The sequence below is a fragment of the Scyliorhinus torazame genome, chromosome 6 (assembly GCF_047496885.1).
Source record: "Scyliorhinus torazame isolate Kashiwa2021f chromosome 6, sScyTor2.1, whole genome shotgun sequence".
NCBI lineage: Eukaryota > Metazoa > Chordata > Chondrichthyes > Carcharhiniformes > Scyliorhinidae > Scyliorhinus > Scyliorhinus torazame.
Window position 1 is genome coordinate 216332714 of NC_092712.1, and position 26535 is coordinate 216359248.

The window sequence follows — 26535 nt, forward strand, 5'->3', positions numbered from 1 at the left end:
ATTGGCGTTAACTTCTGATATGATAGACATCCTATTTTAAGATTAATGTGTAAATATTTTTAAGCTTCTCCATCATGGGAGTAGTTTTTGTTTCTAACCTTCTCAGGAGATTAAACCTCTCCGTTTGAAGATTTGATGTGGGGCACAATGCAGACCAAACTACCGACACATTCTCGGTGAAATTTATTGTGAAATGAAATTTCTATACGTCTACCAGGTCATTACAAATGATGAGCAATGGAAGACCCGGCAAGTTGGTGCTAATTTTCAATTCCAGAATTACATTGTTAAGAGTTGCCTCTCTGGTAGCCCAGAGACAGATCCTTCTGGGATGGAGGGACTCAGAGCCTCCGAAACCAGGATGTGGGTGAACGATCTCGCGGAATTCCTTCAGCTGTAAAAAAAAAAATGAAGCTCACCTTGAGAAGATGTGTGGAGGGGTTTACCCAGAGATGGAAACTGTTTATTGATTTCTTCCAGGATTGTTAAGTCAGCGGGGGGAAAAGGGAAGGACTTTGGGGTTAAAAAAGGAGACAGAGTGGGTGGAAGATAATTGCAGGGAGGGTGGGGTGTGACTGTTGGTTATTGATTTGTTCTGAGATTTCCTGTTTGTTCTCTTTTGGTTGTGTTTGATGTGTGTGTATATTCTATATATATATATGTGCCTTAATAAAAACATTTTTTTTAAAAAGAAAAGAGTGTTATTTGATTGGCTGACTTTGTGTGTTTTTCTCATTTGTAATTGGTAGCATTTCCGACCTATTGGATATCAAATATTCATGGGCGCACAAACATCAATGGTTATTGCAGCCCATCAGAAAAGTTTGGTCTTACTGTTTATAATTCTGCATTTGCAGAAAAACACTGGGTGTGAAGCATTCATTTGATTTTATTTTTTTTATGCTATATGTAAGTATCCCTCTATATTTTAAAATGATGTCAGTAATAAACTTTAGCTATCACATTAAAGGAGAACGTTACTGTGGGGAGGCAATAACTTTTTAGAAATATGTTATGCAATCCTGTGTAGATTTTAATATCGTCAAACATGAGGATCTAACTTGTGCTTGTGTCACTGACCTAGACTTCTCACAATGCTTTGCACCCAAGACCCAGCTTCACAATCTTTCATTCATTAGTTAACAAAGTTACTGGGTTCAGCTGAGGTGTATACATAGCGTGGCTACTAGTTTTTAAAAAACTAATTTAATGAAGGACGAGCATTGATGGATTTTGACCCAAATTAACATAACCGCATTGTCATAGGAAGGAAAGGGGCATTTATTGAAAAGCTCATCTACAGCCTCAAATCCCCTTATTTGTATTTCATAATTGTTATGATGGGGTTATAAGAACAATATCAGTGATTTGATAGGCTATTGTAAGCCAAGCTCTGAAGTAGTTGAGTCAAAGAATATCTTTTTAACAATAAAACTATGACCTACATTTGTAAATAATTGAAGCTCCTCTGGGATACATTAATTTGTAATAATTCACATCACTTGTTAATAATGATCCACATTTTTAAATAATAGAGCCAAAATAGCTGAATCCGAAGCAACATTTTTGTTGCATCAAGTAAGCGAAGATAACACGTGCACATCAACAACATGAAATAATCGTTTTTCTTGATGTATCTAATGGATATCATAACAATGAAACAACAAGATTGATATTAAAGAAGAAGAATTGTTCAGATTAATGCCTCATCCAGTCCCTAATTTATAAAGCATTAACAATCAATGGTACCCAATGGCTTCATATTCCCTGTACAATTCCGATTTGATTCAGCAAATATATACCTGGCTTTTCTATTCACAGTCCTTATGTTATTTTATTAAAAAAATGTTTTATTCTGAATTTTGTTTAGCAAGTGAAAACTATTGCACGAGTTTGTAGACTAACATTTTAGTGTCAAAATCTGCCTTTCTCAAATGCATTATTAGATGTTAATATTTTCCCCTTGTTCTTCAGACCACCATTTTAAACAAGATTTATTAAATGGTCAAGTTCTTAGTAATCTGCTTCTGCATGTGGAATTGTTATTAACCATAGGGCAACACAGCACACGCTTAGCATAAATTAATGGGCAGTAATCGTTGAACAAAATGAGTGCATCAAATAGTCATTATTTTACACTCATTAGCCAATGAGAAACATATTGTATGTTCTGTTAATTCACTTGAAACATGCGTTTCTCAAGTTATTGGTAGATATATTGCCTGGTAATAATATTTGAACTTGTTGCGGGCCACCTCTGGTAGTTGAAATACTGCATGTGGGAGCCCCTGCAGTCACATCACACTGTACCAAGAGAGTTACTAACCGGGAGTAAATGAGGTAGTTTTGATGAGTGGAAAAATATGAATTGCCTGTCTGTTTAAGATTAGTTTGAAGAGTAGTTAGCTGGCTGTAATAGGGCACACTTGAGTAATTGCATTTGTATAACAAGCCCAGCTGAAGAGAATTGACAGGCGTAGAGATTTGTCTGGCGAGGATCTCCAGATGGACATGACCACACAGCAGCTGGGTGGCACATTTCTCAGCATGGTTAGCAATGCCCAGAGTGTCAGCTGTTCCCTATGACCACAGAACCCTGGTAGACCAGCTGGTGGCTGCTGACAGGCAGCAGCCCTGGTAGACTTTCTCCTCAAGCCAGTTGTCAGTGAGCAAAGCCAGCAGGGATGACCAGCACAGCATAACGATTCACTGCTGAGAGTCATTAGAAGAGCTTTAAAACATGCTTTTGCCAAGAAGCTAGGTATATGAACCAGAAACACGCACTGCTTAATGTTTTGAGCCATTTAAACAAATAAAAAATCACTGTTTTTCTAACTTTCTGTCAGGTGTCTAGCTGCTTCCTTAAATAAAATAACGATATCATTGTTTTCATTTTTTTATACATGGCAACAGTTGGGGCTCCTCCAAGAGAAGAGGGGAGAAAATATGGCTGGAAAACCTGGCTGTTCACACGCTGTTAGGCATTCTACTAATGGAGCAATTAGTGTTACAGGTCAGGTTTAGAAACATAGATCCAAATAATATTTCTTGCTGGGGGTCACAGGCACTTCATAATGACATCAGAACTGTTCTCTGCTGTGACAGGAAGCTACTTGTTCTGCTGCACCGGACAGCCCCTTAAAATAAAGCTACTGATTTTTTTGTTGTTGTAAGAAGGGCTTAGTTCTCAAGAATTGAATTTATTGATGCTTAACCTCTTATCCTTTTACCACGCCACTTGATCTTACATTTCCGCAAGCTTCCTTTATCTGACTGTGCTGAAGACATTATGAACTGTAATAAAACTAGAGGGAACATACTTAATCTTTAAAATGTTAGGACGTAATGAAAGATTACCCAATGTAACAATGATTTGATTGAACATCATATAAAATGAATATGTAATAATAATAATAATCACTTTTTGTAGCAAGTAGGCTTCAATGAAGTTACGGTGAAAAGCCCCTAGTCGCCACATTCCGGCGCCTGTTCGGGTACACAGAGGGAGAATTCAAAATGTCCAAAGACTGCACGTCGTTTGTGACTTGTGGGAGGAAACCGGAGCACACAGAGGAAACCCGTGCTGCTGGCCTTGTTTTGCATTACAAGCCAGCTGTTTAGCCCACTGTGCTAAACCGGCCCCTTGTATGTGCGCTCTGTCTACTTAACATGTTAGAAAATAGATGGCATAGCAGCAGAAAAAGAATATCCTCACTTGCCTCCTTTTCCCTTTTTGTTTTCTGGACCATCTTTTAACTAAATGGAAAGTCTAGGCCAGGACAACTCTGCTGATCCATCAGATACAGATATATAGAATTGTGTCCAATTTTGGTCTATTTATTTTTTGTTTCTTTATTAAAATAAATTTGGAGTACCCAATTCATGTCTTTCAATTAGGGGGCAATTTAGCGTGGCCAATTCACCTACCCTGCACATCTTTGGGTTGTGGGGGTGAAACCCACACAAACACGGGGAGAATGTGCAAACCTCACACCGTCAGTGACCCAGAGCCAGGATCGAACCTGGGACCTTGGCGGCGTGAGGCTGCAGTGATAACCACTGTGCCACCGTGCTGCCCCCTTATTTTCTGTTTCTGTGCTGACAAACCAACCAATTGTGCAAATCACCTTTGTACCATTCACATTGATGAGTGCGCTAACATTTGACGGCAATCATATTTTTCTCCATACAATCACTTTTACTTTCAGTAGACCGGCTGGTGATGCTGAGCCAATTCTTGAAGAAGCTCCATGTGGAGAGAGTTTTTTTTAAAAAACTTGGTTTTAGACAAAGATTTTTCAAAGATGATTAAATTAATGCCCTTGTTGGAACTTAATTCAGTTGTTTCTGCTAGCTGGGCAACAAAATAAAGAGTAATATTTGGAGGAGCATTTTAGGCTATGAATTAAAGCAATCAAATTGAAAGCTGGTAAGATTGCAATTTTAATTTTATTTAAAAAGTTCAAATGTAGAAGTTTTCTGTATCACATTTTGCATTATTGCCAGGTTTATCACAGCAAAGTGCTGATTCTGAGCAAATGCATGGTTTGGAAGTTTCATATTTTAGAACTTGTAACGGACCTTCAGTTATCAAAGGGTTTTGTTCCCATGCGGTCGTATTCCAGGTTTTGGTGCCATGTATATTATGGGTGCAGGCAGCTCATTTAATCTTTTTTGTTTTCTTTCCTGAAATATTTTTTCCTGGAGGCAACCATGTCTACTGAGTAGCTGGTTCATGCTCTCTCCTGGTTCAATTGAGATGATTTTACTTTGAATATCCATTTATTTTTTTTCCCCCTAAAAAATTTTTTTTTCCAATCAAGAGACAAATTTAGCATGGTCAATCCACCTACCCTGCACATGTTTGGGTTGTGGGGGTGAGACCCACACAGACATGGGGAGAATGTGCAAACTCCATACGGACAGTGACCCAGGGCCGGGATCGAACCTGGGTCCTCGGTGTCTTGAGACAGCAGTACTAACCACTATGCCACCATGCTGCACAAGTATCCATTTATAAGTTTTAAAAAAAATAATTGTTCTGTATTTATTAGCTTTCTCAGGCTATGAAAATGCAGAACAAATTCTACCATATTGAATCCTTTTCCTCCGTTATTTTGGCACTGATTCCCAGATGAGCATGTGCTCTAATTTTTTTGTGCAATGGTACTAATGTTTAACTGAACCTACATTGCGTGAAGAATAGCCTAATTGCTAATGGTGAGCCTGGATTCACTATCCAAGTGGCAAGTTTCAGTTGATGCTCTGTCTTTACTGTGTGTTGTTTTAATATATATATATATATATATGGATACAAGGTATTCATGTCACTTGTGGTAGGGGTGGGAGTCTTCTGCATAGAGAAAGAGAAAATGAGCTTCATGATCTTACATAAGTGTTCTTCCTATCTAGAGAAATCAGACCAGGACTATGCCACTTTCTCTCTCTGCCAGGTGAAACATAAAAATCAATATGCAGCCGAGGGAGGAGAGGAAAGGGCAAACTTTGTGTTTGTTGAGTTGTGTCTATGTTCTTTCTAGATATTTCATCAAAATAGAATGTGATATTTATGTACAATATACGGCTGTTAAATGCAAACTATTTAAGAGTGCAATGTTTCATTTTTGTATCAAGCTACAATGTCGCGGGGAACAATCTGAAATTTCTAGTTAAATAGATGTGAGGGGAAAATTGAATCCATCTTATAAATTGCCGCAAAACACTTAATACTGATTTGATGGGCAAATTATTAATATCTCTGAAGTGTTAGCACTAATGTTTGTTATTTTGTGAATGTTAAATTGCTGTTACAACCAAGCGAGGAACCTTGTTAAGTTTATTCTTATTTAAGAGAGAAGCACAAGAATTAGGTAGCCCACTAGAGGTCATTGTTCAGTTGTAGCCTATTAATGAACCAGAAACATCTGAGAGGGCAATAAATTACACTGTGGATTTTTCTAATTATGAATTCGTGCTTAATCATTCAATGACAAGTAGGTTGTGGCAGCACATCTATGTATTTTGCATACACAGTTATGCTAATGTGCTATTATATTTCAGTAGATGTTGGTTCTTCATCATTAGAGCAGTTCATTAAAGAAAGCTGTCTTGCCAAATCATAATTGCTGATTATGGGTAATAATTAACTTTTCTTCCCCTCTTGATTCTGTCTGTTTAGTCAAAAAGACCCGGTTTGGCTTTTCCACGCTTTTCTTACCTTCTGTCTTATTCTGTTCCCAAGCTCTATGTTGCTGTGTCAGCATGCCATTCTGATAGTTATCAGAATTCAAACTCAGGCTAATTAAAAGTCACGCTGACAGTTGCTCTGATCTGACTTTGACTGGTGTTTGATGGTCATTATGGGCAAATAACGAACCAAGGCCACAATTGCAACAGCTGCCAGCTCTGGACTGTGCTGCAGCTAACTAGTAAAGGCCACTCAGTAATAATGAATGCATCTATCGACTGACTGATTTTCTGCTTCCAACTGAGAAATGGTGAAATTACTTTTATTGCTGTTTTAATTTTCTTGTTTTTTTGGGGGCCATTTGACGTTGCTCTTAACACTGAAAAGGGCTATTGTATTTTCAATGAGAAATACAGACCTCACAAAATCTGTATTAATAAAATCAGCTAAAGTGGTTTTAAGCATTGAGTTGTAAATGAACATATGGTTTTCAGTATTTATGACTGAAATCACCTACTGTGTACTGTATACTTCACGACTGAAGAGGAGAACAAATAAGTAGTTCATTTTTCCTGAAAAGAAGGCAGAAGTAAATCTCGTTTAGTTTGCATCTTCATTATGGAATGGCTTCATGCTGACTTGAGTTACTTAATGTACAGTAGGGATTTTAAACGAGTTTAGATTGATTACCTTTAAAAAGATCAATTGTACCACAACAGTGAGTTCCACCAAACTCTCTTCTTCCAAAAAAACCCTCCTTGTTATTTCATTCTCTGCTACTGTCCACAAACAAGACACCCAAGTCATGAGTGTGTGCGGGGGAGAAAAATTATTTTTTTAAATTATCCTTCATCGGTTATAACTACCTTACAGCGTATAGCTCTTGGTTGTGTCATCTCCATTTAATTCATTTCACTCCAGTTGTCAGTGAGAAGTCTTTGCTTCAACCCTAAATCCATAACTTAGATAAAGTGCTATTGGAAGAAAAACATAAAATTGATTTTAACATTCCTCATTGAACCTTCACATTAAAGTTGAGGCCTGTGTTTTAGCTAATTTAAAATGTTGAAGTGTGATTTTTTTAAATTGAAAAGTACTGTTCAAGTACCATGCACTTGATTGCTCAAGGATCAGTACTGAAAATTGCTCAAGGATCAGTACTGAAAATTGCTCAAGGATCAGTACTGAAAATTGCTCAAGGATCAGTACTGAAAATTGCTCAAGGATCAGTACTGAAAATTGCTCAAGGATCAGGACTGAAGATTGCTCAAGGATCAGGACTGAAAATTGCTCAAGGATCAGGACTGAAAATTGCTCAAGGATCAGGACTGAAAATTGCTCAAGGATCAGGACTGAAAATTGCTCAAGGATCAGGACTGAAAATTGCTCAATCATAGAATTTACAGTGCAGAAGGTGGCCATTTGGCCCATCGAGTCTGCACTGGCTCTTGGAAAGAGTACCCTACCCAAGCCCACACCTCCACCTTATCCCCATTACACAGTAACCCCACCCAACACTAAGGGCAATTCTGGACACTAAAGACAATTTATCATGGCCAATCCACCTAACCCGCACACCTTTGGACTGTAGGAGGAAACCGGAGCAACCGGAGGAAACCCATGCACACACGGGGAGAATGTGCAGACTCCGCACAGACAGTGACCCAAGCCGGGAATCGAACCTGGGACCCTGGAGCTGTGAAGCAATTGTGCTATCCACAATTCAACCGTGCTGCCCTCAGGACTGAAAATTACTCAAGGATCAGTACTGAACATTGCTCAAGGATCAGGACTGAAAATTGCTCAAGGATCAGGACTGAAAATTGCTCAAGGATCAGTACTGAAAATTGCTCAAGGATCAGTACTGAAAATTGCTCAAGGATCAGGACTGAAAATTGCTCAAGGATCAGGACTGAAAATTGCTCAAGGATCAGTATTGAAAATTGCTCAAGGATTAGTACTGAACATTGCTCAAGGATCAGTACTGAACATTGCTCAAGGATCAGGACTGAAAATTGCTCAAGGATCAGTACTGAAAATTGCTCAAGGATCAGTACTGAAAATTGCTCAAGGATCAGTACTGAAAATTGCTCAAGGATCAGGACTGAAAATTGCTCAAGGATCAGGACTGAAAATTGCTCAAGGATCAGGACTGAAAATTGCTCAAGGATCAGGACTGAAAATTGCTCAAGGATCAGGACTGAAAATTGCTCAAGGATCAGGACTGAAAATTGCTCAAGGATCAGGACTGAAAATTGCTCAAGGATCAGGACTGAAAATTGCTCAAGGATCAGTATTGAAAATTGCTCAAGGATTAGTACTGAACATTGCTCAAGGATCAGGACTGAAAATTGCTCAAGGATCAGGACTGAAAATTGCTCAAGGATCAGTACTGAAAATTGCTCAAGGATTAGTACTGAACATTGCTCAAGGATCAGGACTGAAAATTGCTCCAGGATCAGGACTGAAAATTGCTCAAGGATCAGTCCTGAAAATTGCTCAAGGATTAGTACTGAACATTGCTCAAGGATCAGTACTGAAAATTGCTCAAGGATCAGGACTGAAAATTGCTCAAGGATCAGGACTGAACATTGCTCACGGATCAGGACTGAAATTGCTCAATCATAGAATTTACAGTGCAGAAGGTGGCCATTTGGCCCATCGAGTCTGCACTGGCTCTTGGAAAGAGTACCCTACCCAAGCCCACACCTCCACCTTATCCCCATTACCCAGTAACCCCACCCAACACTAAGGGCAATTCTGGACACTAAAGACAATTTATCATGGCCAATCCACCTAACCCGCACATCTTTGGACTGTAGGAGGAAACCGGAGCAACCGGAGGAAACCCACGCACACACGGGGAGAATGTGCAGACTCCGCACAGACAGTGACCCAAGCCGGGAATCGAACCTGGGACCCTGGAGCTGTGAAGCAATTGTGCTATCCACAATTCTACCGTGCTGCCCTCAGGACTGAAAATTACTCAAGGATCAGTACTGAACATTGCTCAAGGATCAGGACTGAAAATTGCTCAAGGATCAGTACTGAAAATTGCTCAAGGATCAGTACTGAAAATTGCTCAAGGATCAGGACTGAAAATTGCTCAAGGATCAGGACTGAAAATTGCTCAAGGATCAGGACTGAAAATTGCTCAAGGATCAGGACTGAAAATTGCTCAAGGATCAGGACTGAAAATTGCTCAAGGATCAGTATTGAAAATTGCTCAAGGATTAGTACTGAACATTGCTCAAGGATCAGGACTGAAAATTGCTCAAGGATCAGGACTGAAAATTGCTCAAGGATCAGTACTGAAAATTGCTCAAGGATTAGTACTGAACATTGCTCAAGGATCAGGACTGAAAATTGCTCCAGGATCAGGACTGAAAATTGCTCAAGGATCAGTCCTGAAAATTGCTCAAGGATTAGTACTGAACATTGCTCAAGGATCAGTACTGAAAATTGCTCAAGGATCAGGACTGAAAATTGCTCAAGGATCAGGACTGAACATTGCTCACGGATCAGGACTGAAATTGCTCAATCATAGAATTTACAGTGCAGAAGGTGGCTATTTGGCCCATCGAGTCTGCACTGGCTCTTGGAAAGAGTACCCTACCCAAGCCCACACCTCCACCTTATCCCCATTACCCAGTAACCCCACCCAACACTAAGGGCAATTCTGGACACTAAAGACAATTTATCATGGCCAATCCACCTAACCCGCACATCTTTGGACTGTAGGAGGAAACCGGAGCAACCGGAGGAAACCCACGCACACACGGGGAGAATGTGCAGACTCCGCACAGACAGTGACCCAAGCCGGGAATCGAACCTGGGACCCTGGAGCTGTGAAGCAATTGTGCTATCCACAAGTCTACCGTGCTGCCCTCAGGACTGAAAATTGCTCATGGATTAGTACTGAACATTGCTCAAGGATCAGGACTGAAAATTGCTCAAGGATCAGGACTGAAAATTGCTCATGGATCAGTACTGAAAATTGCTCAAGGATTAGTACTGAACATTGCTCAAGGATCAGGACTGAAAATTGCTCCAGGATCAGGACTGAAAATTGCTCAAGGATTAGTACTGAACATTGCTCAAGGATCAGTACTGAAAATTGCTCAAGGATCAGTACTGAAAATTGCTCAAGGATCAGTACTGAAATTTGCTCAAGGATCAGTACTGAAGATTGCTCAAGGATCAGGCACGAAAATTGATCTAGGTTTAGTACTGAAAATTGCTCAAGGATCAGGACTGAAAATTGATCTAGGATTAGTACTGAAAATTGCTCAATGATCAGGACTGAAAATTGCTCAAGGATCAGGACTGAAAATGAAATGCAAACAAAATCCACTGGAACGCAGAAGAAATTTCTGTTTATATAACAACTTTAATATCTTCAGGACATCACACTTACAGCTAATGAATTGCTTTTGAAGTGACATTACTGTTGTTTTACAAATGCACAAAACAATTTGCCCACAAAGACAGTGGGATAAACGACCAGTGGAGATGTTGAATAACCCGCCTTTGCCTTTCCACGTCCATCTCCTTTTAGGTCTTCCCTAAAAACTGTCTGACCAAGCTTTGTGGTTACCTCTCCCATATCTCCAGTTTGTTTGATTCAGTGTCCACTTATTTGATTATACCTCTGTGAAATATCTTGGGATGTTTTTTCTGCTTGAAATGCATCAGATAAATGCAAATAATAGCAGTATTCTGAATATTAGACAAAATTCTACTGATTTTATCCAAATGATCCCAAGGGACCTTTTTATGACCACTTGAACAGACATACAGAATTTTATTTTACATAGGAATAGGAGTAGGCCATTCAACCCCTCGAACCTGCTCCACCATTCAATGAGATCATGCAGACCTGTGGTCTAACTCCATATACCTGCATTTGGTCCATATCCCTGAATACCTTTGCTTAACAAAAACTGTCTGTCTCAGATTTAAAATGAACAACTGATTTAGCTTCAGTTGCTGTTTGTGGAGGAGAGTTTCAAACCTCCTTTGTGTGCAGAAGAGCTTCCTAACATCTCTCCTGAATGGTCTGACCATAATTTTTAGACTAATTTTTAAACTAAAATATTTAATCCAAAATGAGCATCTCCAACAATGTAGCACTCCCTCGGTACATCTTTGAAGTGCTCACCTCAATTATGCGTTTATCCCTGGAGTGGTGCTCCCAGTGGAATGGAGTGCTTCTGCCAATGGGCCCAACTTTGTAAATACAGCAGAGACACTGCTCCCAATTATTATTACTTTTTTTGCAGCTCTTTTTATTGGCTTTTCTCATATTTATAAACAGTTGCTGTGTATATACATGACATTTTTCTTGCCCGCGCTTATTTACTTTATTTTACAGAGGTTTGTTTTGTCCTTCATTTAACTAACTCTATGTACATTTTGTTGCCCCCTGGATTGGTCTATGATCCCCCCCCCCCCCAAATTGGCGTCAGCACCTCCCTCCTCTCGGGTTGCGCATTCTTTTGGTTTCCTATCTATCTATTTTTTCCACCTTAGCTTACTCCTCGTTGCTGGCCTCGAACAGGTTTTGGAACAGGCCGACAAACTGCCCCAAGTATCCAGGAAGCCTTTCTCCAACCCTCGGATGGCGTACTTAATCTTCTCCAGGTGGAGAAATTCCGAGAGGTCAGCGAGCCAGCCTGCAGCTGTGGGTGGTGCTGCTGATCGCCAGCCGAGCAGGATTCTCCGGCGTGCGATTAGGGAAGCGAAACAAGGGGGTTGGCCCCCTTCCCCATGTGTAACTCTGGCTGCTCCGATACCCCGAAGATTGGCACTATTGGGCACGGCTTCGCCCTCACCCTCACAACCTTGGACATTGCCTCGGAGAAGGCTGTCCCGAACCCAGCAAACTTGGGGCAAGCCCAAAACATGTGGGTGTGGTTGGCCGGGCCCTTCTGGTACCGCTCACATTTGTCCTCCACCTGCTCATTCGGATTTTGGTCAGGTGCGCTCTGTGCACCACTTTGAGCTTAGCCATGCGCAGGAGGAGGTGGAGTTCACCCTGCTCAGGGCTTCACTCCAGAGTCCCCATCCCACCTCTGTCCCCAGTTCGTCCTCCCATTTTTGTGTGGTCTCATCCAGTGGTGTTCGAGCTCTGTCCAGTAGCTGTCCGTATATTTTCCCACATAGCCCCCCTTCTCACTGCTTGTGCCTATCAGGTCCCCTAGTAGTGTGTTTTCTGGGACCTCTGGGTACCCCACTGTCTCTTTGCGGAGGAAGTGTTTTATTTGGAGATATCTCAATTCCTGCCCTTTTGTTAGTTTCCACTTCCTCGTCAGTTCGTCCAGTGTCGCCAGTCTGCATGCTATGTAGAAGCCCGACCGTCAGTGTGCCCCCGTCCCGCCTCCATAGTTTGAAGGTGGTATCTAGCATGGCTGGGGGGATTCTGTGATTGCCGCAGATGGGGGCCATGGGTGACATTCTGGTTATCCCAAAGTGATGTCTCAACTGGATCCATGTTTTTAGCGTGGCCGCTATCATTGGGCTTGTTGTGTATCTTATTGAGGAGGACGGGAGTGCTGCTGTAGCCAGGGCCCGGAGGGTCGTTCCTTTACAGGATGCCTCCTCCATTTGTACCCAATCTGTGTCGGGTTCCTGTACCCATCCCCTCACTCTTTCTGCCGTTGCTGCCCAGTGGCAGTATTGTAGGTTTGGTAAGGCCAAGCCCCCTTTGACTTTTCCTCTTTGCAGTGTCAGTTTGGGAATTATCGGGTTCTTATCCCTCTCCCCCCCCCCCCCCCCCCCCCCCCCCCCCCCCCCCGCCCCACACACACAAATGCCATGATCAGAATCTCTACATTTTGGAAAAAGGCCTTGGGGATGAAGATCGGGATGGATCTATAAGGAAGAGGAACCTTGGCAGTACGTTCACCTTGATCGTCTGCACTCTCTCCCCACCAGGGAGAGTGGGAGTGAGCCCCACCATTGAAGGTCTTTTCTTACTTCCTCCACCAGGCTGGTCATGTTCCACTTGTGGATCTGTGTCCAGTCTCTGGCTATTTTGATCCCCAGGTAACGGAATCTGTGCTGGGCCTTTTCAACAGGAGCCCCTTCAGATCTGTCCTTCCCCCTTTTGGGTTCACTGGGAATGCCTCGCTTTTGCCAGGGTACGTTTATAGCCCGAGAAGGTTCCAAACTCTTTCAGTATTTGCAGTATTGCCTTTAGTCCCTCCTGTGGCTTTGAGACGTAGAGGAGCAGGTCATCTGCATAGAGTGAGACTCTGTGCTCTCTGTCTCCTCTCCGGATTCCCTTCCAGCATTTTGCGCCCCGTAGGGGTTCGATCGCTAGCGCGAACAAGAGTGAGGATAAGGGGCAGCCCTGTCTTCCTCTCTGTAGCTGGAAGTATTCGGAGCTGGTGGTGTTAGTTCGGACACTCGCTTTGGGAGCGTTGTACAGGAGCCTCACCCAGGCGGTGAATCCTGCTCCTAGCCCAAACCGTTCCAGTACCTTGAGGAGGTAGTTCCATTCGACTATATCGAAGGCCTTTTCTGCATCCAGGAAGGCGATCACCTCTGGTGTTCTCTCCCCGGGGGAGGGGGGGGGAGGAGGGGGCCATTATCACATTCAGCAGCCGCCTTATGTTCTCTGTGAGCTGCCTACCCTTGACAAAGCCCGTTTGGTCACCTGTGGCCACCTCTGGTACGCAGCCTTCCAGCCTTTTGGCCAGGACCTTTGCGAGTATTTTCTCATCCACGTTCAGCAATGAAATGGGTCTGTATGATCCACATTCCGTCAGGTCTTTATCCTTTTTGGGTATCAATGAGGTTGTGGCCTGCGCTAGCGTGGGGGGTAGGATGCCCCCTGTCAGTGAGTCCGCGAACATGCCCCTTCGGTGTGGGGCCAGGACTGATGCAAATTCTTGGTCAAAGTCCACCGGGAACCGATCGGGTCCCGGTGCCTTCCCCGTCTGCATGGAGATGATGCTCTCCATGATATCTCCCAGGTCTATTGGTGCTTCCAGCTCCCCCTGTCTGTCCACCCCTACCACTGGTAGTTCCCCAGTCTGTCTAGGAACTGTTTCATTCCCGTGTCCCCGGTGGAGGGCTCGGAGGTCTACAGTCCCCGGTAGAAAGTCTCAAAAGCCCGATTGACCTCCTTTGGCTCTGTTACCAGTCTGCCTCTGCTATCCTTAACCTGCGATATTTCCCTCGTGGCTGCCTGCTTTCTCAGCTGATGAGCCAATAGGCGGCCAGCCTTGTCTCCGTGTTCGTTGAAGGTCCCCCGTGTCGAACGGAGTTGGCATACTGCTTTCCTAGTAGATAGCAGGTTAAAATCCATTTGTTACTTTTTCCTCTCCGCCAGCAGCCCTACGGTCGGGGTCTCGGAGTATTTTCTATCGACTTCCAGAATGGAGTCCACTAGTTGTTGCCTGGCCACCCTCTCTTCCCTATCTTTGCTTGCCTTGTAGGCTATGGTCTCTCCTCTGATCACGGCCTTCAGTGCCTCCCAAAAGGTGGAGGGTGAGACCTCCCCATTTTGGTTGTTACTAATGTAATCGCCTATGGCCCGCGATATTTTTTGGCAGAAGGCCTTGTCGGCCAGGAGGTGCGTGTCCAGTCTCCACGTGGGGCGCTGGGCCCGGCCTGTCTCCAACCTCACATCCATATGGTGTGGCGCGTGGTCGGAGATAACGATCACGGAGTATTCCGTTCCTGTGATCCCTGGAAGCACCGATTTCCCCACTGCAAAGAAGTCGATACGGGTGTACACCTTGTGCACCTGCAAGAAGAATGGGAACTCCTTTTCTCCCTGGTGCAGGAACCTCCATGGGTCCACCACCCCCATCTGTTCCATGAAGGCCCCTAGCACCCTAGCCATGCCAGACTTTTCCCCCATTCTGGGGTTTGATCGGTTGGTCAGTGGGTCCAGCACGCAGTTAAAGTCGCCCCCCATAATCAGTCGGTGTGTGTCAAGGTTGGGGATTTCCGCCATGGTCTTCTTTATGAATTCTGAGTCGTCCCAGTTGGGAGCGTACACATTTACCAGTACGACAGGTGCCCCTTCCAGGACACCACTGACCATGACGTACCTTCCCCCTGAGTCCATAACTGTCTTGGTTCCCGTAAACCTCGTCCTTTTGCTAATTAATATTGCTGCCCTCCTAGCCCTCGTCCCATAGCATGAGTGGTACGTCTGTCCCACCCAGCCCTTCCTTACCAGCAGTCAGTCCTTCTCCCTCAGGTGCGTCTCTTGTAGGTAGATTATGTCTGCTTTTAGGCTTCTTAGGTGGGCGAACACTCTGGATCTTTTCACTGGGCCGTTGAGTCCCCTTACATTCCAGGTAACAATCCTGGTGGAGGATTTCTGACCCCCCCCGGTCCTGTGGGATCACCCATACGTATCTGGTGGATGCGCCCCTGCACTTCGGGGTTCCCCTTTGCTAGAGGGCAGTCCAGAATGGCCAGGGTCGCCGCTCTCAGCATGAGGTCGGACCCCAGTGCTCCAGGGTTTCCCTTTGTCCACAATGTGGCCGCCAGCTGTGTGTACGCCACGTGGTTGCGCCCCTGCACTCCGGGGTCTCCCTCCGCCCTGATGCCCTCCCGAGTGGCTGTTTGCGACGCCCTCTTGGTTCCTCGCCCTGCTCTATGCCTGCCGAGGCCTATCTCTGACTGTTCCCAATTATAAAGTGACGGCATCATGGTAAAATATTATTTATTTTTATTTCTTCTTGCGCCTCTTGTTTTTCTGATGAATATTCCATTAAAAAGCTTTGGTGGGATCCTATGATAGATTTTGCTTTTTACAATTTTAATCTTATAATTTTTGACATTCTTCCTTCTTCATTTCTTCTGCACGTTGTTTTGAATTTGATTAATGTCCATGTGATTTCAGGAAGGAAATAAAACTTGGTTCTCAAATCGCTTGTTTTCTTCCCCCTTTCTAACTTTCTATCCATGGATTTGATATACTCATTGAAGTGCATTCAATAAAATTGCCTAACTTCTTTAAGCATGTTATTCTTCTGCCTTGATTACGTCCTCTGGTCTTCCCCAAATCTCAATACAGCATTCTTGTGGGTGGCACGTTGGCACAGTGGTTAGCACTGTGGCTTCACAGCGCCAGTGTTCCAGGTTCGATTCCCGGCTTGGGTCACTGTTTGTGTGGAGTCTGCACGTTCTCCCTGTGTCTATGGGTTTCCTCCGGGCGCTCCGGTTTCCTCCCACAAGTCCCGAAAGATGTGCTGTTAGGTAATTTGGACATTCTGAATTCTCCCTCACTGTACCCAAACGCCGGCGCTGGAATGTGGCGACTAGGGGCCTTTCACAGTAACGTCATTGCAGTGTTAATGTAAGCCTACTTGTGGCAATAAAGATTATTTTATTATTATTATTTCATTTCTTGGGTAAATCCCAAATATCCAAAAGTTGCTGTCTAATTTGTGCCACTCTGCCATTAGCTTTGTGAAAACAATTCTGTTGTCTGCTTCACAACTGAAACGCATTTAATGTTCTAGAGTTGCTGTAACAGTACAGGGGCAAGTTTAACTAAGTTAGTTAATCATTAGATGCTATACTACAACAAAATGGCCCATTAAATCCAGTTACTATCAGAGTGTATAGAACTGAGACGTCCAAACCAGGAATGTCTGAGATGCAGTTCCTTATGTGCAATGCTGTTTCTTTTTGCATTAGAAAGTAAACTTGGAGAAGTTTTGGTGTGACTCATAACACAGGGACACATCTTAAGTTCTGGACCATTATATTTTAGTTCTCCATATTCTCCTCAACAACTGAGATTTGATATCCCTGAAGACATGTGTACCTTCCGGTTGCGTACGGGCTGCAGTCGGCAAGCCTGCCACTGGTAGTGGTACGTGGAAGCGGGCTAGGTTTTCTGGGCTGTGGCCTGAATTAGTATAGACCCGTTGATGCAGCTGTGCTATTTCCGTGCCCGGCCGGCCCCGTACGAGGCCTAAGCTAGATGCCAAATTGGATTGATTGGAGCATTTGGCATTATACGCGCCATTCAGTTCTCCGATTGTGCTGCCCCGGCTGTCCCTGTAATGAAGCAGTACAAGCTCCGTATGCCTGTGCGATGATTATAAGATGACGGTGAACCATGTCTCTTGTCTGCACTGTTGCCCAGTCCCTTGCATCGAGGATTTGTACGCAAAACTCCATGGTGGTCACACCTTCTCGAAGCTGGATATGAGCCACTTGTACCTCCAGCTGGATTTGGACCTTGACATGTGATGTTTCATGATGATAAATACGCAGTATCCCAGTTGCTTTTCGAGGTCTCCTCGGCATGTGACATCTTCCTAGGGTAATGGAGAACATCCTCCGGGGGTTCCCTGAGTAGCAGTGTATCTGGACGGTGCCCTGCTTACGGGATTCATCAACCAGGAGCATCTACAGAACCTGGTTACGGTTCTGATGTTTCGAGGGGGCTGGCGTCCGCCTCCGGTGGGAGCCAAGCATCTTCAACGTGGTTGAAGTCATGTATCTGGGTTACCGCATGGACCGCCATGGCCTACACCCTTTAGAGGACAAGGTGTGGGCCATCCGACAGGCCCCTATGCTGGAAGGACCGTTGGAACTCCATTCTTTCCTGGGCCACGTGAACGATTGCAGGAAGTTTATCCCGATCCTGGCTACCCTGTTAGCCCCTCCCGACTGTTGAAAAAGGGCCAATCTTGGGAATGGGCCGAGCCGCAGTTGGCGGCTTTCTCTGAAGTGAAGCGGCAACTTTGATCCTCCAAGTTGTTGACCCATTTTGATCCATCGAAACGACTCATTCTGAGGTGCGACACATCTCCTTATGGGGTTGAGGCCATCCTCACCCACAGCATAGATGATGAATCGGAGTGCCCCAGCGTGTTCGCATCCAGCACTCTCACAGACGCGGAGAAGAACTATGTGCTGATCAAGAAAGAGGGTTTGGCCATAGTCTTTGGAGTAAAACATTTTTACCAGTATGTCTACGGGCATACATTCACAGTATTCGCGGACCATAAGCCCCTGTTCAAGCAGGTTGCGGCGATTTCCGCCAATGGTGTCTGCTCAGTTCCACCGTTGGGCCCTGTTTCTGGCCACATGAGGATATACTCTGGAACACCGTTCAGGGAACAAGATCTCCCACACGGATGTGTTGAGCCCCCTCTCCATTCCCACCAGACCGCTGACGCCCTCAATGGCCGATGAAGTGGCCGCCACCCTCCTTGTCGGTCACAGCATCTTGCACCCGAGGTTGGACCCAGGTATCCCGCATCCGCCTCACCATTCAGTATGGGGCCCAGCACCGAGCTTTGCCGGAAGACTTGAAGGCCTATACTTCCAAAATCCAGGAACTAAGCGTCGAGGACGGCGTTATTCTGTGGGGAACACGGGCACTCCTGCAGGACTTCCACAACGGACACCTGGGTGTGTCAAATGAAAATGCTGGCCCGCTACTATGGCCCGGGATTGAAGCCGACATTGAGCAGTTTGCCCAGCTTTGTGTGCCCTGCCAAGACCTGAATAAGTTGCCCCCCCCCCCCCCCCCCCCCACCACCACCACCCTCGGGCGCAGCGCTGCTCCATCTGCGGGAATGGCCGGGGCAGCCCTGGTCCCGCCTCCGCATTGACTTCACTGGTCCTTTCCAGGGGCGATGTGTCTCATTGTTGTGGACGCCCACACCAAGTGGATGGAGGTCAACCAAATGCAGATGACTACTGCTCGGACCACCTTTGAATGACTGCCAGATCTTTGGCATGCATGGCATCCCTGAGGTGTTGAACTGGGCAACGGGAGCAGCTTTTACAAGTGCAGAATTTGGCGCTTTATGACCGCCAGTGGGATTCACTACGCACGCACTGCCCTGTACCACCCAGCCTCCAATGGGTTGGCCGGACGGGCCGTCCAAATCTCAAACATGGCATGAAGAAGCAAACATCTGGAACTTGGGAGACTTGACTGGCACAATCCTTATTCTGCTATCTGATCATGCTGCATGCCACGGTGGGGGTCGCATTATTGATGGGACGTCACTTCTGTACCCGATTTGAGCCTGGTCACCCCGGACATTGCAGGGAATGTCTGCTGCGGACAGGACCAGGATTGACGCGGATGCAGATAGTCACACATCTTTGTGGGTTTCGCCCCAGGAGATACAGTATATTTTGGCGACGGCACAGCATAGGTCGCAGACCAGTTGGGAGTCAAATCAACACGTGGGCCACCTCCGTAGCTACGTTCCTGAAGTTCCGTACGCGATGCTGCATTCCCCAGTCCCACGTGTTCCCCCACACCGCTGCCACCACTGTCACCACTGCTGCAGCCCATTGCCCTCGGCTCCTGCTGCCATCGTGATCCGGAACACTGCGATGCTAGACGTGGACCCATCCAAATCCGACATGGACATTCAGGCGCAGGCGAATCGCCGCCGTGCCGATTCCTGACACCGTGCAGGCCGCCACGCTGGCCCCGCCACAACATTCCGTGCACAAGCGCCGCTCTCCTGCCTGGTCTACAATTCTGGACCCTGCACAGACAACACTCGGGTGAGGAGAACGAGGGTTCCTTGCGTCTGGTTCCCCGTGACCTCCACAGAATATGAACTTCCCCGGCAACTGGATGAACCTCCCCCTTATCGATGGCAGCCCTCATAGTATAAATACTCCGACCTGGGTGCAGATTGGGGAGAGAGTTTGGGGAGTGGAGAGTTATTGTATGCAGAGAATGAAAGAGTGTTTTATCATCCAGCAGGCCGTTCCATGTGTGTTCACTATGCGGATACTACAGTATTCAAATACAAGGGATAGAATTCTCCGTTCCAGAGGCACCAACAGAGAATCCGCGGGTGGTTCACGACGGGAAAATTGGCACAAACCCCTCACTGATTCCGGCACTGGTGCCGCATGGAACACCCACAGATCACACGGAAAACGGACGGAGAATAGGCGGGTACTGGGCCGCGCATGCGCAGGGCTGATGAGCCACACCGGTCGCGCCGGAAAACATGGAACATGGCACACCCCCTCGCCCTAGCAGGAGCCCCCCCCCCCCGGCCAGGGGCAAGGATCTGGGACGAGTGTGGCGGTGCTGGACACTGTCCACAGCCGGCACGCAGGATTCCCGACCGCCGGGAGCACAAGTGGCCGTTGGGAACTCGGCCCATCGGGGTGGAGCACCGCTGGTGGGTCAGCTGATGACAGGCCAATGGCGTTGTGATTGCACACGGCACGAGTCCTGGTGGCGCCGATTTGGACGGGGTGGAGCATCGCAAATCGGTGTTAAACCACTGCCTGCCCCACATCCGGCGTCAGAAGCCATTCTCCACCCGATCGCCAATCCCGATTTCAGCGTTGGGCCGCGGAGACTTCCGGCCAATGTCAATTAATACACCCAGATGTCTATTTCACCCGTAGCTATTTTGACTTCATACATGGAAGGCATGCAATGCTAATTTTTCTTTGTTTATGTTCGTTGATGGCATGTGAGCATTGCTGGCAAGGCCAGCATTTATTTGTCCATCTCTAGTTGCCTTTGAGAAGGTGGTGGTGAGCCCCCACCTTGAACCTCTTCAGTCCGTGTGGTATAGATACACCACAGTGCTGATAGGTGGGGATTCCTGCATTTTGACCCAGTGATGAGTGTCATCATTTCCACTTGTCCATAGTTGCATTATTAACTTGCATAATTTATTCAACTTATTTTGTAAGTGTTGGCTGCCTTCCCTTATTCAACCAACCTTTCCGGTTTGATATTATCTGAATATTTATCCCGTGTGTATTGAGATTAGATATATTATAAATATTATGACATAGTACTTTCCAATCTGCAAGGAAGGTACTTTCTTAAAGCAAAAGAAATTGGACAGCAAGATCTTTCCCTTCTAAATCTATGGATGTAATTTTAAAGATATGGACCTACTTGCAGTCACAGCATGAACATCCCCCTCCCAGGTTTCCTGACTGATCTCAAATGCTGCCGGCATGGTGACAATCCTCCCTTTGTCCAGCATATCTCAGAGTGAAACATCGTTCAGGCCCACTTAATTCACTCTATGCAACTCATTACCTCCAAACCTGAGCTACCAGCCTTCAGTCACTGTCATCTTTGTTTCACCATACAGCCATGCCTCACAGTCACCTTCGTAAATTTTGTCATTGCATCCTCTCTACAGAAACTCTTTCTCACACTTGTAACTCTTTGCTTTCTCCCCTTGCAGTGGAAATGAATGCAGAACTGCAGGGAGTGGCTGAGAATCGGGGTTGGGAGAGGGGTGGCAGGGGTTAGATAGTTACCTTGACACCTACTGGGAATGTTTCCCCACTTGGCCCATATTGAAGGCAACCTTGTCCCAGTAGGCTGAAGAGGTTTGCAACACACTGACATGAAAGCCTGAGCCTCAAGAGACACTGGTGCTCAGACATTGAGAAAACTGATCCTCTGCTGATAGACCCTGTGTTGGGGCGATCACCTTCTGGAGCTCTGTGTTTTTTTATAAGTTTAGAGTACCCAATTCATTTTTCCAATTAAGGGGCAATTTAGCGTGGCCAGTCCACCTCGCCTGCACATCTTTGGGTTGTGGGAGCGAAACCCACGCAAAGACGGGGAGAATGTGCAAACTCCACACGGACAGTGTCCCAGAGCCGAGATCGAACCTGGGACCTTAGCGCCGTGAGGCAGTAGTGCTAACCACTGCGCCACCATGCTGCCCCTCTGGAGATCTGTGTTGATCTTATCTGATGTAGAGTAGCATGTGACTTGAGGAGAGGGAGGCCAATGCAGCTCCTGGTGCTTACCCCTCTCCTCTTGTTCACCTTCAGAGGTTCAAGATCAATCCATATAAGCTGCTCCCAAACTACAGTGAAAACTGGTACCAAAGAAGACCAGATCAAGGTGATTAAAGTCCAAGTTAGGTGAAATGACTCCAAACATTTGGAAATCACCTGTGAAGCAATGAAGACACACTCAGAACAAGTGCTCTGAACATGGTCCGGCTGGCACCGATGCAGTTTCACTGTCATGACCATCAATTTCAATAATCAATGGCTCCCCACTGTGCTTTTACTTTGTTCTGGTGAGTTTCCACACAGTTCACCAAACCTATGCACGACTGCTAAAGCTAGAATGTAGGATTAAAGACTCAAATAATTGATATTTTAAATATTTAGATGACTTGACAGCTCCACAGAGGGTTTCCCATTCACCTACCAACATGCCCCCATTCAAGCTGGAAGTCAGCAGGATCAGGTTGGGTTTCTGGCCACTGGTAATTTTCAGAGCTAGAGCCTCTCCTGCTCCCCACCTCACACACACACACACTTGACCCCCTTGCAACCTATGTCTACCACAAGCAACTTTGAACTGTTTGTCTTCACACTTTCTACGTGTTTGTACATTCCAAGAATGAGGTTGGATCCACAAAGGCCCAGATCAGCATTTTAAAATTTTCATTGTTCTACTTTTCTTGCAATTGCCACAGATTGACTGATTATGATTAGTATTAAAGTAGGGGAAAATAAATTGTATGGTACTAGGTTAGGCACGTATATTTAAAAGATGCATTAATTTTAAATAACTAAATGTGGTGATGCCAAATATACGCTCAACTATAGGGTCAGATTTTGGGGTCAGAACCTTCGCCCTGATAACAAGAAACTTGCAGCGAGAGGGCCTAGTCCTAGAGTTGTGTTGTGCGAAAATAAATTAATTTTACTTTATTTCACTTTAATTTTCTAACTAATTAAGTGGGCGATGATCAATCGGAGTGGGGGAATGGATTCCCTTTTGAAACTCCATCAGAAAATTATCACCCATGAAATATAATCAAAAAGATAAAATATTAATCAGTAGAGTTCATAAACCGATGCAATGCAGTATGAATGCAAACTGACACTTGAAAGGCGATAGACAGGAAAGAAGTAGATAAGAAATTACTGAAACAATATGTAACAACAATATCTTATGGAATAGGATTGCAGAATTAAGCATCACTTACACAGGGAATAGGCATGAAAATTTAAATCAGTCCCTAAATAAAGAGGTGTATTTTAAACTGATTTAGATTGACTAAGGCATACACAAAGTCATACATCTGTGCATGTGAAGCCTCTGGAGTACTGTCAAACACCGAAATGGGAATGACAACAGAAACTGGTTACAAATAAAACATGGCATGGTCTTAAACCAATTGTGCATGCTTATCTTTGGCAGAAAAGAAAACTAATTGAACATGATAAAGTGTAAAGTTAATTAACACACACAAGTTTGTTGATTACCTTCGCAGGATTATATTTTTCTTTTGCTAGCAGCCTTCCATCCCAGCTGTCTCCCTTTCAGAAAATGTCATTGGTAAACAATAGAGACACCATAACAAGTCGTAAATGGCTCCAGTGACAGCAGCCCCTAGTGAAGCTGCATCTGTAGAAAATGATTGTGTCTGATTACCTTTTGAAGACAGCAGTGCAGACATTGCATATTAAGTGCCACTTCTGCATCACTTTACTTTGCACCTGATGTATCCATTACAAAAACAGCTAAAATATATTTTCTAAATACACTTTCACTGTCAGTGTCCTTGTTGGAAGTTGAAGACACCATTTTCAGATTGGCATTAATCTAATTCTAAGAATTATGATCGTTTAGTGAAACAGTTGCTTTCATCTGCCCAGCACTTTAAGTAAGAAGCACGTGTAAAATCCTTAAGAGCTTACTTAAGTTTTTTTTCTCCTTTAACCACAATAAAGACTTGAAATAAGAAGCAGGCAAAATTCGGACAGCTTCATACTAACCAGAACCTGCTGTTGTAAAACAGGGATTGAACTGAACCCATTAGACCAGTGAAAGGTTTGTGTGAGCTTTTAAAGAACTGTATTAATGATTGAGGTTTGAAAGAGAAGAGAGAAGGACTAAACTATTCATGCTTGAAATGAGCTGCAGATTTTTTTATTAGAAGGCTAGATATTTGATGAACCGACATTCGAGGTAGTTTTTATATTGCGTTACCTGCAAGCTGAATTGCTTTAACTACTAGGAGATCATACAAAATGTCCAGACTTGCTTTTTAACAAAAATATCTTCCTTCATATTTGAGCTGGTGAGGGAATTGATGTATAGAATATTTTTGTAAGGTTTTGTTATGAAAGATTTATCAACCATTTCCCAAATTACATTTTGGCTGTATTAATGCATTATTCCTTCATCTAACATAAGTGTTTATACAACTGAAAAACTGCAGCTGTCGAAAGATTAACCAGCTGAGGAGTGTTGTCAGCATTAGTTCAGGTCTAATAAATGACACTATGAAGCTATTTATCAATCCCTCGTCCAGAATAAGAATTTGGCCTATGATTAATAGTATTCCGTTTGTAAGCTTTGACTATGCCTGTGTAATTATTGTGCTTGTTTTTAGATACGCCATGTTGAAGGGATGAAATAAAAAAATATTTCAAATTTAGTGATACCAATGGTGATGTGATTGTTTCAGGTGTCGGGGCTGCACGGGCTGGCAACCTTACATTCATGGTCGGGGGGTTGGAAGGAGAATTTAATGCTGCCAAAGAATTGCTAAGCTGCATGGGAACCAATGTGGTTTACTGTGGAGAGGTTGGAACTGGACAGGTAACGAAACCGAGAAATTGGTTTTTATTATGGAACCACATAATTTGATCAAGTTAAATGCTCCCTAGTGTCAGTCTTTCACAATGAGTAGCTTTTTTTTTTGTAAGTATAAATACATGTAAAGCATGGAAATTATAACTAAATGGTGTGCTAAATTAACTATGAATTGTCAGTGATTTAGAACATGTGCTGCCCATCTCCGAAGAGACTTGAGTGGGGGATGTAATTTGAATTTGGCGATCGTACAAAATGAATAACAGCTTTACACTCCACCCAATTTTCTTTTCAGAAATCAGTAGAATAGATCATCGGGTAGGGTGTAAAATGGGTTGCCAATTTACTGTTTCCCATTTTTGCATTGTCAGTGGTAAAATTTCCCACCCAAAGATAGGAGGTTTATTCCAAAGATGCGCAGGTTAGGTGGATTGGCCATTCTACGTTTCCCCTTAGCGTCCAAGAGGCTAGGTGGGGTTACTGGTTATGGGGATAGGGTGGGGGCGTAGGCCTTGGTACAGTGCTGTTTCAGAGAGTCAGTGCAGACTCGATGGGCTGATTGGCCTTCTTCTGCATTAGTGATTCTATAATCTGTAAATCAAGCTGGTGTTTAAGAGTAACTGAAGGCTAAGATACTTCCAGATCAACTCATTTTAAATTTCCATGTCACATTTTGAATTAGTGTTGTTGTAATTTATTTTGCTGGTATTTAAGTGCATACATCATTTTAAAGTTGTTTACCACTTTCATCCATTGTGACCTCTGTTTACAGGCAGCAAAGATCTGTAACAACATGCTTCTAGCTATTAGTATGATTGGAACTGCTGAAACAATGAATCTGGGAATCAGGTTTGTTCATTATCTCTGTTTTTGCTTTACTCCTCATATTTTCTTTGCTAGAATTATTAAAGTTACTATACCTTTGAATCATATCCTCCTACAGTCCAAAGGTTTGCCATGATAAATTGCCCTTAGTATCCAAACAAAAAGGTGAAGTGGGGTTACAGGGATCGGGTGGAGGCGTGGGCTTAAGTAGGGTGCTCTTTCCTAGAGCCGGTGCAGACTTGATGAGCCGAATGGCCTCTTTCTGCACTGTAAATTCTATGATTCTATGATGATTCTAAACATCCAGCTTTTGCAAGGAATGCTCACTGGGGCATAACTGATTCCAGCATTCATTGCCAGACCAGGCTTGACCACATCTGGTATTAGCAGGACTCTCTTCCCTGCCAAAAGTTCCATTTACTTCAGGATGTTCCAGAATAGTGTTTTTCAAACTTTTTTTCCCGGGGCCCACTTTTACCAAATGGACGACAGGGACCCACACCCCCGACCTGCGCGATCCACGCTGGCCGGCCTTCGCTTACCTTTTATGTGAAAGGGGGGCCTAATGTGAAAGGACGGCCTGCTTGGTCCTCACAATCTCACGTCAATGCGAACAGCCTTGTGGTCTTTGGTGTGTGTTTAATATGCTGTCACAGGTCAGGTACAGCAGCTTAGTTTTTTTCATTTGGAGTCAGCTGTAAGTTAATAGCTGATTCTAGGGTCTCGACTTCAAAAGGAATTTTTCACCCATCACTTCTCTTTCAAAATTTACAACTTCTCATGTGCTCGTAGTTCCCTGCATATAACACACATGGGCTTTTCATTCTTATTTGCATTGGCACAATTGACAAAACCATGGGATTTAATGGAAAAATGTCTAAGTACAACCGAGCTGCAAGGGTACGTTACCACCTCTCTCCTCGCATCAGTTCCGCCTGCCACC

At 44.5% G+C, this 26535-nt stretch overlaps 1 protein-coding gene across 2 annotated transcripts in view; it reads left to right on the forward strand.

The window, feature by feature from the left end:
• hibadhb (3-hydroxyisobutyrate dehydrogenase b) overlaps positions 1-26535 on the forward strand; it is a 187069-nt gene that overhangs the window by 105240 nt on the left and 55294 nt on the right. For both annotated transcript variants that reach the window (XM_072509401.1, XM_072509400.1), the window contains 2 exons: positions 24640-24773; positions 25540-25616. In XM_072509401.1, coding sequence (XP_072365502.1) covers positions 24640-24773; positions 25540-25616 — 211 coding nt within the window. The remainder of the gene's footprint in view (positions 1-24639; positions 24774-25539; positions 25617-26535) is intronic.